The 22,307-nt window shown below is 34.4% G+C and overlaps 1 protein-coding gene across 1 annotated transcript in view; it reads right to left on the reverse strand.

The window, feature by feature from the left end:
• Positions 1 to 22,307, reverse strand: part of LOC139750731 (transmembrane channel-like protein) — a 60,479-nt gene that overhangs the window by 24,313 nt on the left and 13,859 nt on the right. The window contains exons 3-10 of the mRNA XM_071665412.1: positions 7,755 to 7,889; positions 5,143 to 5,308; positions 4,260 to 4,413; positions 2,985 to 3,092; positions 2,672 to 2,798; positions 1,946 to 2,134; positions 1,291 to 1,529; positions 321 to 509 (exon numbers count right to left, since the gene is read on the reverse strand). Of these exons, the coding sequence (XP_071521513.1) occupies positions 321 to 509; positions 1,291 to 1,529; positions 1,946 to 2,134; positions 2,672 to 2,798; positions 2,985 to 3,092; positions 4,260 to 4,413; positions 5,143 to 5,308; positions 7,755 to 7,889 (1,307 nt within the window). The remainder of the gene's footprint in view (positions 1 to 320; positions 510 to 1,290; positions 1,530 to 1,945; positions 2,135 to 2,671; positions 2,799 to 2,984; positions 3,093 to 4,259; positions 4,414 to 5,142; positions 5,309 to 7,754; positions 7,890 to 22,307) is intronic.

Below are 22,307 nucleotides of genomic sequence, written 5' to 3' on the forward strand. Positions count from 1 at the left end.
CTTATACCTCAAGAATCCCATTTTAAAACTTCACAATTTCTAAGAAACAGAATAAGCTCTTAAGATTTAAAATCAGCAGCTGTAGCCTCCAAACTTTTAAATATGCTCTCAAAATTCAAACAAACTCTTAAAACTATGCTATACTTTCAAACAATACAATAAAATCAACTCTTTAACAAGACTCCCAAAGAACTCATGAAGTCCTACTTGACTTTCAAATTATACTAAATTCAATAACAAATACACTCTTAAAACCATCCCCACTTCTGTGAAATATTCTTTGGCCTGAATGATAATAATCAACCTCTATGATAATGCACCTTTTCTCCTCCTTTTCGGACTCCTTGGCCTCAAGCAGTGCCTCCCTGAAGCCAGTGTTGATGGCGGCCACTTTGTTTTGCGCTGCTTCCAGGTTCCCGATGGTGAAGTCCCAGCCAGCCAGCAGGCGCCAGGTGAAAGTGCACTCTTCATCTTCTGCTAGCTTCGACATCCGAGAGTTGGCTGCCATCCTGTAAGAGATGTAGTTAAGATTAGATTCTTTACTTGTAAAGTAGGTGAGGTGTGTCAAAAAAAATCTCTTCTGAGGAATAACAGTAGTTGGAAATCTATTCTAATGAGTAACCAGAATTTAGATTCCTCTGTTTGAGAATAAATGCTAAAATCATTAAGAGTCTTCTATCTTGTCACGAAAAAGAGAGGCATGCAGTGCATACAAACGGTCTCAACAGCATATCAGTTTGCTTCAACAAGGCTACAGGAGACAGATTATCTTATGCTAATGTGTCGAACATGTCCATAATTTTTTCCTGTACACATCGTTTGGCTATTGTAAATTTGAAAAATAAGAATATTTTTTGAATTTCATCAGGAACATAAACTCTCATTAAACACTCACTATTTCATAAAATTAATCTTTTAATTTCATTATCATCCCCAACTACATGATAATTCAAACCTAACTATACATTTCACTTTTTTCTTTGCCTTTCAGTTATCACCCTCAAAGGGTTAACTTATCTTGCTCAGGAAGTCCAGTCACTATATTCATGGGGTTCAGCTATCACAATAAGAAGCAAAGTGCTTGTATTTAAGGAATTAATTTGTACTAAAGGGGCTGAGCAACCATGCTCGAGGCATTAAATCATCATGCTCAAAAGGTTAAAGAATTGTGCTCATGCAGTATCATCATATAATCCTAAAAAGGAAGTCATCATCTTTAAGGAGTTAAGTCATAATGGGGTTAATTCATGACACTGAAGGGTTTAAGTCAAAAGCATCCCAAACACTTACTTTCTCAATATGGCTATAAAGCTGTATGCATAGACAGCAAGAGAGGTGAGAAAGTAGGCAAGGGGGAGACGGTAGCCCTCCCTGGTAGCAGAGGTCTTGCTGTAGTAACCATAGAATACCGGAGAGTACCTCAAGATGCCTTCAAAATCCCAAAGAACCTTGAAATCGAAGGCACTGATCTGGTCTTCCTCCAGTATGGTCTTACGTTCCCCACTCAAAGACCAGTCGGCCGCAAGAAACTGATTGTTGTATGTTGTACAAATTATGGGGGTACATTATTTCAATTACAATAATCAGCAATTACAGGAAAATTCTTAACTGCTATAAAGGTGAGACCAAGCTATCTTGGGTCAATGTATAATTAATGTGTCAGTTACCTAACAATCATGGGTCAACAATGTAAGATAGTTACCAAACCTCTAAAATGAAAAACTGAGAATAAAAAGAAACACATCATCTACTTCATCTTAAATGGATAAAGTTAGCTAGAGATACACTGCAGTAGAGACTGTCAATGAAACTAAGTTCAAAAGTTGGTACATTCTAAGTTTTGATCGGGATGGTACAACAGTCTCCTTCACCCAAAGGAGTTACATGATATTTTTGTCAAATCACCAATAGAATACACCATCTCCAGAGACTTCCTAGGACCTACCTCAGGGATGATGACGAAAGCTGCAAGGAGGGCAGTGAGTGCCACATTGAGGCCCAACACCCATCTGAGGAAGGTGAAGTAGGATGCCACTGCTGACCCAAAATGAGACTCAATAGTCTTTATGCGCCCCTGCCAGGGCTCTAGTCCCATCACCCATAGGTAAACCGCCCGCACTCCAGCTCGCACCACCTGAAGACATATGTAGCAGGAAGAATGCATGGAACAAAGAAGGGGGCCAAATGAGAATATGTCCACCTTTGAGTTGCCACCAGCCACACAGTAATCTTGTGAAGCAGTAGCTTTCTGAGTACTGCTTGGTCTAGTTGATAGTGAGGGCACACAAGCAGTCAGCTCTTGGTAGTAAAAGTCAAAGAATGACCTATAAAAGAGGGAAAGGGAACCAACATTGTTGCTCAAAGCAACTGTACCAACTGAATAATTAGTAAGGGCTTGAACATTTCTGTAATGCTAAGGCTGGATTGAGCTACCATTTTCTGTCCTCAGAGAAGGGGTCATACAGTATTCATACTAATCATACCTTTCCAAATACAAAACAATGGAAGGCCAAAGACAAGAGAAGGGCTACAAAAAAGTCTTGGAGTCTTCAGGCTTCAAAGACAGGAAAAAGAGAGAAAGTCTGGAACAAAAATTACGGAAAAAATACGCAAACAATGTAGAGATCTGGGAATAAATTGTTATGAAACAGAGAGGATGAAGTGGGCTGACCCTCCTGATGCGGATGAAGTGGCGAAGGAGGACATCCTTGGTGCTGGTGCTCTGGGCAAGGCGCTCCTCCAGCTCCCCCTCATGACGTCTAATGTACTCTCTGGCAGTCCTGGCCAGCCGCAGCTTTCTGTAGGGACATTACCATGCATACCTTTGGCCACAAAACACATGTACCAACACCAACTGTTCTATGTACAATCAATCATAAGTACTGAAATACAATATGCCTTAGAATCAAAGTTAAATGTGATGGCAGAAGCAAATATGTTCATCAAAGCAGACTAGCAACACAGGCAGTAGCTGGCTATGTTACCTGGAAATGGGCCATGGCTGCAGCTTGACCCCGGCCAGCACCTCCTTGTGCACCCTCAGTGTTTCAGCCACCTCGTCCTCCACAGACTCTTCCATCTCCACCACCGTCCTGAGCAAATGATTCCTGTTACACTCTCTCAACCATGGAACTTTAATGCTTCCTCGATAAAATCGCATTCAAAATATTTACAAGTATACCACTACACCTATTTACTTCTTTACTACAAAAATGTTATGCTTATAATCTGACAACAGCATTCTTTTACTCATAATTACTGACTTCATACAACAGTTGCAGAACAATCCTTTTTGTACCTAATAAGAATTCATGTGTTCCTTGGTATCTGCATCTCTCCTTGTTAGACTCCTAATAAGTGATCATCTTCAGCAATATAGTGTTCAACAAAGCCTCTTTCTATGTACTCCAGTTAACCCAATGGTGCATTACTTCCAACAGCTGGGAAATATGGACTCTTTTTTGAGTGAGTTTTTTGGGAAGACTGCACTCCCAATGATACAGCCTTGCCAAAGTACTTTTCTCTTGCATTGTAAGTTCGACCGGGCAGAGTCCAGCACCATCACACAGTGGCATGCTGCATGGGGATTTAAGCAGAGCTCTTGGACTCTGTGTTTCTCACCAAGACAAAGGCTATAAAACTATGACAAATTTCTCTAGAGTGTAGCTTCACCATAGTATGACTGCCTGAATCATACTAATCACAACAGCTTGCACAAGGACATCTGTTATATCCTACAAATCTTGACACCAGAGCAATGGTTTGACTTTGTAAATCATTAATCAAAACAGGACTCTATGTTTCACCATTTACACAGCAGTGTTCTCACTGCCTCACATGTTTAGCTTGATCAATTCAACACATTACACTAAAGAAATCAAATCAAAAGAAAAAGTTAGTAATGCAGCAGTTCTCCTAGCAGCCTACATTGTTGTTCCTGGCAGTCTAACTGGCAGCCTACACTGTTACTCCTGAAATCCTAAACTGGTACTCCTGACAGCTTAAACAGGTACTCCTTGCAGCCTAAACTGTTACCCCTGGCAGCCAACACTGGTACTCCTGGCAGCCTAAACTAGTGTTCCTGGCAGCCTATGCTGTTACTTCTGGTATCCTACACTGATACTCCTGGCAACCTATGCTGGTACTCCTGGCAGCCTAAACCAGTACTCCTGGCATCCTACACTGGCACTCCTGGTACCTTACACTGGTACTCCTGGTACCCTACACTGGTACTCCTGGGATCCTACATCAAGACTCACTCGCCAGAGCCACTGGTCATGGTTGAAGTCCTTCTCATTTTCTTCCTCTTCTTGGAGCTCCGTCTGGAGCTTTTGGAACCGGACCGCTTCAGGATGGCCGAAACACTGGCATCAAATTCATCTTCTGGAGGTTCCTCTTTGAGGTTCCCGCAAGCTAGACCAGAGAAGACTATGCATAAGGCTTCATTCCATTCTTAGCAGGCTTGGTTAAATTTGTTTACATTCAGATAGTATAAGACCAAATCTATAAATTTCTATGTTTCTTCATCAATTCAAAGGTTATTGATGTAATCTAAGCATTAAGTTAACAGGGCTCTTAAGGTTTATCAAACACTAATTAGTCACAATATCAATAAAACTGAAACAATGTGTTATTGAGAATATGGGCATTACATCCAAATTTGATTCTGAATAGTATGACGCTAACATAAGTTCTTTTAGATCTGCTGTGGCTATATCACGAGTAGACCTGTTGAAATTAAATATTAGAAGACCAAAATGATGTACCTCTCTCTAATGTGTCCAACACAGATAATTCTAAGTTTGCTACTAAGAAGTGGTATAGCCGCCTGTGGGAATTATTGTCATCTTCCCTATGCTAGCTACTTTCTAAACTTGTATTCACTGTAATTTTCATTTTTGTTATTGCATATTTTGCACAGTAGCAGAATTGCAGTGTGAAATTTCCTTCTTTATTCAGTAGAAATATGAAAAGACAACTTTTGCCAATGAAGAGAAACAATGTGAGATCAACACATAAAATATAGGAATAAAACAGAGTACTTCTTAATTCTCTTCTGCTTCCTTATCCTTCCTGCCCTCTGCTCTCCTTCCATGACCCCTACCACCACCTAACCCTCCTAGTCCACCTCCCCGCGCTGACCTGGGATGATGGTGCTGTTGAATGGTTGATCTGGGGACATGGGTCCTCGAGGTACTAGGGACACGGCATCACTTGATACTGACCTTTCCCCGTCTGCCCAGGTCACACTCAAGCGATCACTCGGACAGGGTGATGACGGGTCGTCCTGAAGAGAGGTCCTGTCAGACTACAGAAAGTCGCATGAAAGTCACAAGGGTATAAAAGAGAAGTGTGGTAAGGGTGTGACTGAGAGAGCAGAAGAGGGTGTGCTGAAATGGTTTGGACATATGGAGCGAAAGAGTGAGTTAAGGCAAAAGAGGACATATGTGTCAGAGGTGGAGGAGGCACGGAGAACGGGGAGACCAAACTGAAGATGGATGGATGGAGTGAAAAAAAAAAATAGAAAATGAACGATCAGGGCCTGAACATGCAGGAGGGTGAAAGGTGTGCATGGGATAGAATGAAATGGAACGATGTGGTACACTGGGGTCGACGTGCTGTCAGTGGACTGAACCAGGGCATGTGAAGCATTCACGGTATACCACGGAAATGTCCATGGAACTTGGAATGGATAGGGAGATGTGGTTTCCGTACATTACACATGACAGCTAGAGAATGGATGTGAGCGGTTGTGATCTTTCTTCGTCTGTTCTTTGTGCTATCTCACTAACGCGGGAAACGGGGATCAAGTATAGGAAAAAATCATATATATATATATATATATATATATATATATATATATATATATATATATATATATATATATATATATATATAAGAGTAAATGTGAATAAGAGCAAGGTTATTAGGTACAGTAGGGTTGAGGGTCAAGTCAATTGGGAGGTGAGTTTGAATGGAGAAAAACTGGAGGAAGTGAAGTGTTTTAGATATCTGGGAGTGGATCTGGCAGCGGATGGAACCATGGAAGCGGAAGTGGATCATAGGGTGGGGGAGGGGGCGAAAATTCTGGGAGCCTTGAAGAATGTGTGGAAGTCGAGAGCATTATCTCGGAAAGCAAAAATGGGTATGTTTGAAGGAATAGTGGTTCCAACAATGTTGTATGGTTGCGAGGCGTGGACTATGGATAGAGTTGTGCGCAGGAGGATGGATGTGCTGGAAATGAGATGTTTGAGGACAATGTGTGGTGTGAGGTGGTTTGATCGAGTAAGTAACGTAAGGGTAAGAGAGATGTGTGGAAATAAAAAGAGCGTGGTTGAGAGAGCAGAAGAGGGTGTTTTGAAATGGTTTGGTCACATGGAGAGAATGAGTGAGGAAAGATTGACCAAGAGGATATATGTGTCGGAGGTGGAGGGAACGAGGAGAAGAGGGAGACCAAATTGGAGGTGGAAAGATGGAGTGAAAAAGATTTTGTGTGATCGGGGCCTGAACATGCAGGAGGGTGAAAGGAGGGCAAGGAATAGAGTGAATTGGAGCAATGTGGTATACCGGGGTTGACGTGCTGTCAGTGGATTGAATCAAGGCATGTGAAGCGTCTGGGGTAAACCATGGAAAGCTGTGTAGGTATGTATTTTTGCGTGTGTGTGGACGTATGTATATACATGTGTATGGGGTGGGTTGGGCCATTTCTTTCGTCTGTTTCCTTGCGCTACCTCGCAAACGCGGGAGACAGCGGCAAAAAAAAAAAAAAAAATATATGTGTGTGTGTGTGTGTGTGTGTGTGTGCCACAAATGAAAAGTTATGATTATGTCACAGGTCATAGAACATCTTTAGACATCAAATGAAAAGACACGGTGTCAGAGTGGGTTCTGTGACATCAAAATGCATCACATTTTATGAGAGGAAGTCCGGAGAAATCACGGAAGTTTAATAAGTCACAAACAGTTACAGATTACATGAATGAAAAGGTCGATGAAACAGACAAAAGAATATGTCAGGTAATTACAAAAAAATTGGGTCATAATATTCTATACTGGCAAGCTGAATAAAGTTGAAGATCAGAAGACAAAAGCAGGAGAATCATTCAAAGTTACTAAAATCCACGAATGTATAAAGGTTATGAGAGAGCGTGAATGGTCAGATGAGGTAGCGAAGAAAACGGAAAATCACAAATGACAAATCATAGGAGAGGTCTATAGAGGTGATTTTTATTTTGAAGGGTCAAAGTAATCAAAGGGAATCATTTCTTTGACATGACACAGGCAAATGAAACCACAAACTATGGAATTAAATGAAAACTTAAAAGAAACTGCGAAAGACTACCGGTTAAAGGTTTTAAAAAGTTTGCTCGTAAACTGACAAGTCACAAGAGTGTAAGTTAAAGCGGGGTCATCAAGAAGGATATTATTGTCAGTTTGTATGAGCAAATTCCATTAACAGTGTGGGGGTGGGGGAAGTAATAAAAGCAGCTCTTCCAATGGAAATGATCAACACAAATAAGAAATTTACAAGCGAACGATATTTTTGGAAAGTATCCCTTAAACAGGGCCCACCAAATTAAAATCAGTATGTGACATACTCTTAGAATTTCCCTGGGAAAGAAATACGTAATATCAGAGAAAAATAACGAGACAGGATTTACTACACACAAAATTCTGAGACACATAAATAAGGAGGAATTTCCAAAAGAGTGTAGAGACACCCAAGATTTTAAAGCATGTGGATCGCAACCCACCTTGTCTGTTTTGAACTCGACAGAAGCAGCAGAGGACCTTCGAGGCTTGGCAGGGTCGAGGCGTAGGATTCCTCCGCCAGTCCCTGCAGGACCTGACCATCGACGACCCTCTTCTTCTCCTCCACTCCCTGCCTCCTGGAGATTGGGAAGAGAGAGGTGAACGGGGAAGGGGAAAAAAAAAAAGAACAGGAAGAAGACTAGAAGAATCAGAAGACAAGAACAAGGAGGACGAAGCGAGGAGATAATGACAAAAGATACGGGGAAAATATAGAAGCATCAGAGTTTTTGTCTTGGAACCCTTTACCTGTTGAAAGAACCAGGGCAGTACCTGCTGACCTACCTCACACGAGGTCATGGACCACGAGCATCTGAACTGTGGGCCATCCTGAAAAAAAAGGTCCATAGGTGTGGTCCCAACTCATGACCGGAAGACTGTTACGTTTCGTGACCTCTTAAAAACCACCAGACGATCCATATCTATGGTCCTCATAGCGACCTTTGACATGAGAACAACTAGATGGTCCGTAGGTTTGGTTCTCCTCATGACCTATGACCTGAAAACCACTAGACGGACCATTCAGAACCAACAGATTGTCCATATGGATTTTTCACATGAACTGTGACTTGAGATCCACCAGGAACTATATATATATATATATATATATATATATATATATATATATATATATATATATATATATATATATATATATATATATCAACCGAATAATCACAGAATCTTCTAGAAATTAAAAATTAATAACTTATTAACAGGACTAAATTTACCCCACCATACATTTCGACCCCATATTCAAATTCAGCATGAAAAATGATCCTTATAGCAAGCTTTTCAAGCAAATCTATTACCATCAGAAAATTACCAAAAATTGCAGGTAATAGTTCAACGAAACTTTTAGACCAAAATACGTTTTGCTTCAAAAGTGAAATATGATATAGTAAAACGCTTCTATGCTAAACAAAACTCAAAGAAGATATCTCATCATTCGTCGCCAAGAAAACACACACCCAATAAATAAGAACCGAATAATAAAAAAATATTCTAATATGTGACAATTAATTACTTATTTACAAACTATAACGATCCCAAACATAAATTCTAGCCCCATATTCGAATTTAGCATCCTCAATAATCCCATTATATAGTTTTCAAGCAAATCTATTACCATCACGAAAATAGCAAAATCTGGAGGTAAAAACCAGGGGAATTTTCTCTTTTACGACTGAAATACTACATAAGAAAACACTTCTATACTTTGTATAATTACAGAAAATATCTTAGAATTGCTTTCCCATGCCGAAAACCATCAAATATATGCGAACCGAAGAATCAGAAAATCATCTGAAAGAGGAACGATAAATTACTTATTTAAAGGCTTTAATGTCCACAAATATACATTTCACTCCCATATTCGAATTCAGCATGAAAAATAGTCCTTACACTGAGGTTTCCAAGCAAATCTATCACCCTCACAAAAATGACAAAAATTGCAGGTAATAGTTCAGGGAAATTTTTAGACCAAAATACTTTTTGTTTCACAACTGATATATAATATAGTAAAACGCTTCTATCCTCAAAAGACTCAAAGAAAATATCTCATTATTCGTTGCCAAGAAAAGACAGACCCAATAAATACGAACCGAATAATCAAAACATCTTCTTAAATGTAACAATTAATTACATATTTACAAGCTTTAACGGTGCCGAACATAAATTCTAACCCCATATTCGAATTCAGCATCCTCAATAAACCCAATACATAGGTTTTCAAACAAATCTATTACCATGACAAAAATGGCAAAATTTGCAGGTAATAGCAAAGGGAATTTTTTAGCCCCCCAAAAGATTTTCTTTTAAAACTAAAATACTACATACAGAAAAGCTTCTATACTTTATATAATTACAAAAAAATAACTTATTATTACTCTCCCAAGCCGAAAGCCACCAAATATATGCGAACCATAGAATTAGAAAATCTTCTAAAATAGGAACGATGAATTACTTATTTAAAGGCGTTAATGTCCAATAGTACATATTTCACTCCCATATTCGAATTTAGCATGAAAAATAGTCCTTACACTGAGGTTTCCAAGCAAATCTATCACCCTCACAAAATTGCCAAAAATTGCAGGTAAGAGTTCAGGGAAATTTTTAGACCAAAATACTTTTTGTTTCACAACTGAAATATGATATAGTAAAACGCTTCCATCCTCAAAACACTCAAAGAATATATCTCATTATTCGTTGCCAAGAAAACACAGACCCAATAAATACAAACCAAATAATCAAAACATCTTCTAAAATGTAACAATTAATTACATATTTACAAGCTTTAACGGTCCCGAACATAAATTCTACCCCCATATTCGAATTCAGCATCTCAATAAACCCAATACATAGGTTTTCAAACAAATCTATTATCATCACAAAAATAGCAAAATTTACTGGTAATACCCCAGGGAATTTTTTAGCCCAAAAAAATTTCTTTTAAAACTGAAATACTGCATATGGAAACGCTTCTATACTTTATATTATTACAAAAATTAACTTATAATTACTTTCCCAAGCCAAAACCCTTCAAATATAAGCGAACCGAAGAATTAGAAAATCTTCCAAAATAGGAACGATAAATTACTTATTTACAGCCCGTAATGTCCACTAATATATGTTTCAATCCCATATTCAAATTCACCATGAGAAATAGTTCTTACACTGACGTTTCCAAACAAATCTATCACTCTCCCAAAAAATGCCAAAAATTGCAGGTAATAGTTCAGGGAAATTTTTTGAACAAAATACTTTTTTTTTCAAAACTGAAATATGATACAGTAAAACGCTTCTATGCTTAAAGGACTCAAAGAAAATATCCCATTATTCGTCACCAAGAAACCACAGACCCAATAAATACGAATACGATAATCAAAACATCTTCTAATAGATAACAATTAATTACATATTTACAAGCTTTAACGGTGTCAAACATAAATTCTAACCCCATATTCGAATTCGGCATCCTCAATAAACCCAATACATAGGTTTACAAACAAATCTATTACCATCACAAAAATAGCAAAATTTGCAGGTAATAGCCCACGGAATTTTTTAGCCCCAAAAAAATTTTCTTTTAGAACTAAAATACTACATACGTAAACGCTTCTATGTTTTTTATAATTACAGAAATTAACTTGTAATTACTTTCCCTAGCCGAAAGCCATCAAATATAAGCGAACCGAAGAATTAGACAATTTTCTAAAATAGGAACGAGAAATTACTTATTTCCAGCCCGTAATGTCCACTAATATATGTTTCAATCCCATATTCAAATTCACCATGAAAAATACTCCTTACATTGAGGTTTCCAAACAAATCTATAAACCTCACAATATTGTCAAAAACTCCAGGTAATAGTTCAGGGAAATTTTTAGACCAAAATACTTTTTGTTTCAAAACTGAAATATGATATAGTAAAATGCTTCGATGCTTAAAGGACTCAAAGAAAATAGTCCATTATTCGTCGCCAAGAAAACACAGACTCAATACATACGAATACGATAATCAAAAAATCTTATAATAGGTAACAATTAATTACTTATTTACAAGCTTTAATTATCAAAAACATATATTCTAGCCCCATACTCGAATTCACCATTCTTAATAATCCCATTACATACGTTTTCAAGCAAATCTATTACCATTACAAAAAGAGCAAAATTTGCACGCATTAGCCCAGGGAATTATTTATCATAGAACATTTTTCTTTTAAAATTGAAATCCAACATAAGGAAACGCGTCAGTACTTTATACAATTACAGAAAATACCTTATAATTGCTTCCAAAAGCCCAAATCCATCACACATATGCAAACTGAATACTTAGAAAATCTTCTAAAATAGGAACGATTAGTTACTTATTTAAAGGCTTTAATGTCTACAAATATACATTTCACTCCCATATTCGAATTCAGCATGAAAAATAGTCCTTACACTGAGGTTTCCAAGCAAATCTATCACCCTCACAAAAATGACAAAAATTGCAGGTAATAGTTCAGGGAAATTTTTAGACCAAAATACTTTTTGTTTCAAAACTGAAATATGATATAGTAAAACGCTTCTATCCTCAAAACACTTAAAGAAAATATCTCATTATTCGTTGCCAAGAAAACACAGACCCAATAAATACGAACCAAATAATCAAAACATCATCTAAAATGTAACAACTAATTACTTATTTACAAGCTTTACCGATCCCGAACATAAATTCTTACCCCATATTCGAATTCAGCATCCTTAATAAAGCCAATACATAGGTTTTCAAACAAATCTATTACCATCACAAAAATAGTAGAATTTGCAGGTAATAGCCCACGGAATTTTTTAGCCCCCAAAAAATTTTCTTTTCAAAACTAAAATACTACATACGGAAACGCTTCTATACTTTATATAATTGCAGAAAATAGCTTATAATTAATTTCCCAAACAAAAAGCCATCAAGTATAAGCGAATCGAAGAATCAGAAAATCTTCCAAAATAGGAACGATAAATTACTTATTTACAGCCCGTAATGTCCACTAATATATGTTTCAATCCCATATTCAAATTCACAATGAAAAATACTCCTTACACTGAGGTTTCCCAACAAAGCTACCTCCTTAAAAATATTGAAAAAAATTCCAGGTAATAGTTCAGGGAAATTTTTAGACCAAAATACTTTTTCCTTCAGTACTGAAATATGATATAGTAAAACGCTTCTATGCTTAAAGGACTCAAAGAAAATATCCCTTTATTCGTCGCCAAGAAAACACAGACCCAATAAATACGAATACGATAATCAAAAAATCTTATAATAGGTAACAATTAATTACTTATTTACAAGCTTTAATGTTCCAAAACATAAATTCTAGACCCACATTCGAATTCACCATTCTCAATAATCCCATAACATACGTTGTCAAGCAAATCTATTACCATTACAAAAAGAGCAAAATTTGCAGGAATTACCCAAGGGAATTTTTTAGCATAGAACATTTTTCTTTTAAAATTGAATCCCAATATAAGGAAACGCGTCAATACGTTACATAATTACAGAAAATACCTTATAATTGCTTTCAAAAGCCTAAAGCTATCAAATATATGCAAACTGAATAATTCGAAAATCTTCTGAAATAAGAATGATTAGTTACTTATTTAAAGGCTTTAATGTCCACAAATATACATTTCACTCCAATATTCGAATTCAGCATGAGAAATAGTCCTTACACTGAGGCTTTTAGACCAAAATACTTTTTATTTCACAACTGAAATATAATACAGTAAAACGCTTCTATCCTCAAAAGACTCAAAGAAAATATCTCATTATTCGTTGCCAAGAAAACACAGACCCAAAAAATACGAACCGAATAATCAAAACATCTTCTAAAATGTAACAATTAATTAAATATTTACAAGCTTTAACGGTCCCGAAAATAAATTCTAGCCCCATATTCGAATTCAGCATCCTCAATAAATCCAATACATAGGTTTTCAAATAAATCTATTACCATTACTAAAATAGCAAAATTTACAGGTAATCGCCCACGGAATTTTTTAGCCCCCAAAAAATTTTCTTTTCAAACTAAAATGCTTCATACAGAAACGCTTCTACACTTTATATAATTACAGAAAATAACTTATAATTACTTACCTAAGGCGAAAGGCATCAAATATAAGCGAATCGAATAATTAGAAAATCTTCCAAAATAGGAACGATAAATTACTTATTTACAGCCCGTAATGTCCACTAATATATGTTTCAATCCCATATTCAAATTCACCATGAAAAATACTCCTTACACTGAGGTTTCCAAACAAATCTATCACCCTCACAAAATTACCAAAAATTCCAGGCAAATTTTTAGACCAAAATACTTTTTTTTTCAAAACTGAAATATGATACAGTAAAACGCTTCTATGCTTAAAGGACTCAAAGAAAATATCCCATTATTCGTCAGCAAGGCAAACACAGACCCAATACGAATACGATAATCAAAACATCTTCTAATACGTAACAATTAATTACATATTTACAAGCTTTAACGGTGTCAAACATAAATTCTAACCCCATATTCGAATTCAGCATCCTCAATAAACCCAATACATAGGTTTACAAACAAATCTATTACCATCACAAAAATTACAAAAATTGCAGGTAATAGCCCACGGAATTTTTTAGCCCCAAAAACAATTATCTTTCAAAACTAAAATACTACATACGTAAACGCTTCTATACTTTATATAATTACAGAAATTAACTTGTAATTACTTTCCCTAGCCGAAGGCCATCAAATATTAGCGAACCGAAGAATTAGACAATCTTCTAAAATAGGAACGAGAAATTACTTATTTACAGCCCGTAATATCCACTAATATATGTTTCAATCCCATATTCAAATTCACCATGAAAAATAGTCCTTACACTGAGGTTTCCAAACAAATCTATAAACTTCACAAAATTGCCAAAAACTCCAGGTAATAGTTCAGGGAAATTTTTAGACCAAAATACTTTTTGTTTCAAAACTGAAATATGATATAGTAAAACGCTTCGATGCTTAAAGGACTCAAAGAAAATAGCCCATTATTCGTCGCCAAGAAAACACAGACCCAATAAATACGAATACGATAATCAAAAAATCTTATAAAAGGTAACAATTAATTACTTGTTTACAAGCTTTGATTATCAAAAACATAAATTCTAGCCCCATACTCGAATTCACCATTCTCAATAATCCCATTACATACGTTTTCAAACAAATCTATTACCATTACAAAAAGAGCAAAATTTGCACGCATTAGCCCAGGGAATTATTTAGCATAGAACATTTTTCTCTTAAAATTGAAATCCAACATAAGGAAACGCGTCAATACTTTATACAATTACAGAAAATACCTTATAATTGCTTCCAAAAGCCCAAATCCATCACACATATGCAAACTGAATAATTAGAAAATCTTCTAAAATAGGAACGATTAGTTACTTATTTAAAGGCTTTAATGTCTACAAATATACATTTCACTCCCATATTCGAATTCCGCATGAAAAATAGTCCTTACACTGAGGTTTCCAAGCAAATCTATCACACTCACAAAAATGACAAAAATTGCAGGTAATAGTTCAGGGAAATTTTTAGACCAAAATACTTTTTGTTTCAAAACTGAAATATGATATAGTAAAACGCTTCTATCCTCAAAACACTCAAAGAAAATATCTCATTATTCGTTGCCAAGAAAACACAGACCCAATAAATACGAACCAAATAATCAAAACATCTTCTAAAATGTAACAGTTAATTACTTATTTACAAGCTTTACCGATCCCGAACATAAATTCTAGCCCCATATTCGAATTCAGCATCCTCAATAAACCCAATACATAGGTTTTCAAACAAATCTATTACCATCACAAAAATAGCAAAATTTGCAGGTAATAGCCCACGGAATTTTTCAGTCCCGAAAAAATTTTCTTTTAAAACTAAAATACTACATAAGGAAACGCGTCTATACTTTATATAATTACAGAAAATAGCTTATAATTAATTTCCCAAACAGAAAGCCATCAAATATAAGCGAATCGAAGAATTAGAAAATCTTCCAAAATAGGAACGATAAATTACTTATTTACAGCCCGTAATGTCCACTAATATATGTTTCAAATTCACAATGAAAAATAGTCCTTACACTGAGGTTTCCAAACTAATCTATCTCCTTCAAAATATTGCCAAAAATTCCAGATAATAGTTCAGGGACATTTTTAGACCAAAATACTTTTCCCTTCAATACTGAAATATGATATAGTAAAACGCTTCTATGCTTAAAGGACTCAAAGAAAATATCCCATTATTCGTCGCCAAGAAAACACAGACCCTATATATACGAATACGATAATCAAAAAATCTTATAATAGGTAACAATTAATTACTTATTTACAAGCTTTAATGTTCCAAAACATAAATTCTAGACCCACATTCGAATTCTCCATTCTCAATAATCCCATAACATACGTTGTCAAGCAAATCTATTACCATTACAAAAAGAGCAAAATTTGCAGGAATTACCCCAGGGAATTTTTTAGCATAGAACATTTTTCTTTTAAAATCGAATCCCAACATAAGGAAACGCGTCAATACTTTACATAAAGAAAATACCTTATAATTGCTTTTAAAAGCCCAAAGCTATCAAATATATGCAAACTGAATAATTAGAAAATCTTCTGAAATAGGAACGATTACTTACTTATTTAAAGGCTTTAATGTCCACAAATATACATTTCACTCCAATATTCGAATTCAGCATGAAAAATAGTCCTTACACTGAGGTTTCCAAGCAAATCTATCACCCTCACAAAAATGACAAAAATTGCAGGTAATAGTTCAGGGAAATTTTTAGACCAAAATACTTTTTGTTTCACAACTGAAATATAATATAGTAAAACCCTTCTATCCTCAAAACACTCAAAGAAAATATCTCATTATTCGTTGCCAAGAAAACACAGACCCAAAAAATACGAACCGAATAATCAAAACATCTTCTAAAATGTAACAATTAATTAAATATTTACAAGCTTTAACGGTCCCGAACATAAATTCTAGCCCCATATTCGAATTCAGCATCCTCAATAAACCCAATACATAGGTTTTCAAACAAATCTATTACCATTACAAAAATAGCAAAATTTACAGGTAATAGCCCACGGAATTTTCTAGCCCCCCAAAAAACTTTCTTTTCAAACTAAAATGCTTCATACAGAAACGCTTCTATACTTTACATAATTACAGAAAATAACTTATAATTACTTACCTAAGGCGAAAGGCATCAAATATAAGCGAATCGAATAATTAGAAAATCTTCCAAAATAGGAACGATAAATTACTTATTCACAGCCCGTAATGTCCACTAATATATGTTTCAATCCCATATTCAAATTCACCATGAAAAATACTCCTTACACTGAGGTTTCCAAACAAATCTATCACCCTCACAAAATTACCAAAAATTCCAGGTAAATTTTTAGACCAAAATACTTTTTGTTTCAAAACTGAAATATGATACAGAAAAACGCTTCTATGCTTAAAGGACTCAAAGAAAATATCCCATTATTCGTCAGCAAGGCAAACACAGACCCAATAAATACGAATACGATAATCAAAACATCTTCTAATAGGTAACAATTAATTACATATTTACAAGCTTTAACGGTGTCAAACATAAATTCTAACCCCATATTCGAATTCAGCATCTTCAATAAACCCAATACATGGGTTTACAAACAAATCTATTACCATCACAAAAATTACAAAAATTGCAGGTAATAGCCCACGGAATTTTTTAGCCCCAAAAACAATTATCTTTCAAAACTAAAATACTACATACGTAAACGCTTCTATACTTTATATAATTACAGAAATTAACTTGTAATTACTTTCCCTAGCCGAAAGCCATCAAATATTAGCGAACCGAAGAATTAGACAATCTTCTAAAATAGGAACGAGAAATTACTTATTTACAACCCGTAATGTCCACTAATATATGTTTCAATCCCATATTCAAATTCACCATGAAAAATAGTCCTTACACTGAGGTTTCCAAACAAATCTATAAACTTCACAAAATTGCCAAAAACTCCAGGGAAATTTTTAGACCAAAACACTTTTTGTTTCAAAACTGAAATATGATATAGTAAAACGCTTCGATGCTTAAAGGACTCAAAGAAAATAGCCCATTATTCGTCGCCAAGAAAACACAGACCCAATAAATACGAATACGATAATCAAAAAATCTTATAATAGGTAACAATTAATTACTTATTCACAAGCTTTAATTATCAAAAACATAAATTCTAGCCCCATATTCGAATTCACCATTCTCAATAATCCCATTACATACGTTTTCAAACAAATCTATTACCATTACAAAAAGAGCAAAATTTGCACGCATTAGCCCAGGGAATTATTTAGCATAGAACATTTTTCTTTTAAAATTGAAATCCAACATAAGGAAACGCGTCAATACTTTATACAATTACAGAAAATACCTTATAATTGCTTCCAAAAGCCCAAAGCCATCACACATATGCAAATTGAATAATTAGAAAATCTTCTAAAATAGGAACGATTAGTTACTTATTCAAAGGCTTTAATGTCCACAAATATACATTTCACTCCCATATTCGAATTCCACATGAAAAATAGTCCTTACACTGAGGTTTCCAAGCAAATCTATCACCCTCAAAAATGACAAAAATTCCAGGGAAATTTTTAGACCAAAATACTTTTTGTTTCAAAACTGAAATATGATATAGTTAAACGCTTCTATCCTCAAAACACTCAAAGAAAATATCTCATTATTCGTTGCCAAGAAAACACAGACCCAATAAATACGAACCAAATAATCAAATCATCTAAAATGTAACAATTAATTACTTATTTACAAGCTTTACCGATCCCGAACATAAATTCTAACCCAATATTAGAATTCAGCATCCTTAATAAAGCCAATACATAGGTTTTCAAACAAATCTATTACCATCACAAAAATAGCAAAATTTGCAGGTAATAGCCCACGGAATTTTTTAGCCCCCAAAACAATTTTCTTTTAAAACTAAAATACTACATACGGAAACGCTTCTATACTTTATATAATTACAGAAAATAGCTTATAATTAATTTCCCAAACAGAAAGCCATCAAGTACAATCGAATCGAAGAATTAGAAAATCTTCCAAAATAGGAACGATAAATTACTTATTTACAGCCCGTAATGTCCACTAATATATGTTTCAATCCCATATTCAAATTCACAATGAAAAATACTCCTTACACTGAGGTTTCCAAACAAATCTATCTCCTTAAAAATATTGAAAAAAATTCCAGGTAATAGTTCAGGAAAATTTTTAGACCAAAATACTTTTTCCTTCAATACTGAAATATGATATAGCAAAACGCTTCTATGCTTAAAGGACTCAAAGAAAATATCCCATTATTCGTCGCCAAGAAAACACAGACCCAATAAATACGAATACGATAATCAAAAAATCTTATAATAGGTAACAATTAATTACTTACAAGCTCTAATGTTCCAAAACATAAATTCTAGACCCACATTCGAATTCACCATTCTCAATAATCCCATAACATACGTTGTCAAGCAAAATCTATTACCATTACAAAAAGAGCAAAATTTGCAGGAATTACCCCAGGGAATTTTTTAGCATAGAACATTTTTCTTTTAAAATCGAATCCCAACATAAGGAAACGCGTCAATACTTTACATAAAGAAAATACCTTATAATTGCTTTAAAAGCCCAAAGCTATCAAATATATGCAAACTGAATAATTAGAAAATCTTCTGAAATAGGAACGATTACTTACTTATTTAAAGGCTTTAATGTCCACAAATATACATTTCACTCCAATATTCGAATTCAGCATGAAAAATAGTCCTTACACTGAGGTTTCCAAGCAAATCTATCACCCTCACAAAAATGACAAAAATTGCAGGTAATAGTTCAGGGAAATTTTTAGACCAAAATACTTTTTGTTTCACAACTGAAATATAATATAGTAAAACCTTCTATCCTCAAAACACTCAAAGAAAATATCTCATTATTCGTTGCCAAGAAAACACAGACCCAAAAAATACGAACCGAATAATCAAAACATCTTCTAAAATGTAACAATTAATTAAATATTTACAAGCTTTAACGGTCCCGAACATAAATTCTAGCCCCATATTCGAATTCAGCATCCTCAATAAACCCAATACATAGGTTTTCAAACAAATCTATTACCATTACAAAAATAGCAAAATTTACAGGTAATAGCCCACGGAATTTTCTAGCCCCCCAAAAAACTTTCTTTTCAAACTAAAATGCTTCATACAGAAACGCTTCTATACTTTACATAATTACAGAAAATAACTTATAATTACTTACCTAAGGCGAAAGGCATCAAATATAAGCGAATCGAATAATTAGAAAATCTTCCAAAATAGGAACGATAAATTACTTATTCACAGCCCGTAATGTCCACTAATATATGTTTCAATCCCATATTCAAATTCACCATGAAAAATACTCCTTACACTGAGGTTTCCAAACAAATCTATCACCCTCACAAAATTACCAAAAATTCCAGGTAAATTTTTAGACCAAAATACTTTTTGTTTCAAAACTGAAATATGATACAGAAAAACGCTTCTATGCTTAAAGGACTCAAAGAAAATATCCCATTATTCGTCAGCAAGGCAAACACAGACCCAATAAATACGAATACTATAATCAAAACATCTTCTAATAGGTAACAATTAATTACATATTTACAAGCTTTAACGGTGTCAAACATAAATTCTAACCCCATATTCGAATTCAGCATCTTCAATAAACCCAATACATGGGTTTACAAACAAATCTATTACCATCACAAAAAATTACAAAAATTGCAGGTAATAGCCCACGGAATTTTTTAGCCCCAAAAACAATTATCTTTCAAAACTAAAATACTACATACGTAAACGCTTCTATACTTTATATAATTACAGAAATTAACTTGTAATTACTTTCCCTAGCCGAAAGCCATCAAATATTAGCGAACCGAAGAATTAGACAATCTTCTAAAATAGGAACGAGAAATTACTTATTTACAACCCGTAATGTCCACTAATATATGTTTCAATCCCATATTCAAATTCAGCGCCAAGAAAACACAGACCCAATAAATACGAATACGATAATCAAAAAATCTTATAATAGGTAACAATTAATTACTTACAAGCTCTAATGTTCCAAAACATAAATTCTAGACCCACATTCGAATTCACCATTCTCAATAATCCCATAACATACGTTGTCAAGCAAAATCTATTACCATTACAAAAAGAGCAAAATTTGCTGGAATTACCCCATGGAATTTTTTAGCATAGAACATTTTTCTTTTAAAATTGAATCCCAACATAAGGAAACGCGTCAATACTTTACATAATTACAGAAAATACCTTATAATTGCTTTCAAAAGCCCAAAGCTATCAAATATATGCAAACTGAATAATTAGAAAATCTTCTGAAATAGGAACGATTAGTTACTTATTTAAAGGCTTTAAATGTCCACAAATATATATTTCACTCCCATATTCGAATTCAGCATGAAAAAAAGTCCTTACACTGAGGTTTCCAAGCAAATCTATCACCCTCAGAAAAATGACAAAAATTGCAGGTAATAGTTCAGGGAAATTTTTAGACCAAAATACTTTTTGTTTCACAACTGAAATATATAGTAAAACGCTTCTATCCTCAAAAGACTCAAAGAAAATATCTCATTATTCGTTGCCAAGAAAACACAGACCCAATAAATACGAACCGAATAATCAAAACATCTTCTAAAATGTAACAATTAATTACATATTTACAAGCTTTAACGGTCCCGAACATAAATTCTAACCCTCATATTCGAATTCAGTATGCTCAATAAACCCAATACATAGGTTTTCAAAAAAATCTATTACCATCACAAAAATTGCAAAATTTACAGGTAATAGCCCACGGAATTTTTTTCCCCCCCAATTTTTTTTTTTTAAAACTAAAATACTACATATGGAATCGCTTCTATACTTTGTATAGTTACAGAAAATAACTTGTAATTACTTTCCCAAGCCCAAAGCCATCAAATATAAGCGAACCGAAGAATTAGAAAATCGTATAAAATAGGAACGATAAATTACTTATTTACAGCCCGTAATGTCCACTGATATATGTTTCAATCCCATATTCAAATTCACCATGAAAAATAGTCCTTACACTGAGGTTTCCAAACAAATCTATTACCCTCAAAAAATTGCCAAATATTCCAGGTAATAGTTCAGGGAAATTTTTAGACCAAAATACTTTTCGTTTCAAAACTGAAATATGATATAGTAAAACGCTTATAGGCTTAAAGGACTCAAAGAAAATATCCCATTGTTCGTCGCCAAGAAAACACAGACCCAATAAATACGAATAAGATAATCAAAAAATCTTATAATAGGTAACAATCAATTACTTATTTACAAGCTTTAATGATGCAAAACATAAATTCTAGCCCCATATTCGAATTCACCATTCTCAATAATACCATTACATAGGTTTTCAGGCAAATCTATTACCATTACAAAAGGAGCAAAACTTGCAGGCATTAGCCCAGGGAACTTTTTAGCATAGAACATTTTTCTTTTAAAATTGAATTCCAACATAAGGAAACGCGTCAATACTTTATACAATTACAGAAAATACCTTATAATTGCTTTCAAAAGCCCAAATCCATAAAATATATGCAAACTGAATAATTAGAAAATTAGAAAATCTTCTAAAATAGGAACGATTAGTTACTTATTCAAATGCTTTAATGTCCACAAATATACATTTCGCTCCCATATTCGAATTCAGCATGAAAAATAGTCCTCACACTGAGGTTTCCAAACAAATCTATCACCCCCACAAAAATGACAAAAGCTTTTAGACCAAATTAATTTTTGTTTC

The sequence above is a fragment of the Panulirus ornatus genome, chromosome 10, assembly GCF_036320965.1.
Source record: "Panulirus ornatus isolate Po-2019 chromosome 10, ASM3632096v1, whole genome shotgun sequence".
Classification (NCBI taxonomy): Eukaryota; Metazoa; Arthropoda; class Malacostraca; order Decapoda; family Palinuridae; genus Panulirus; species Panulirus ornatus.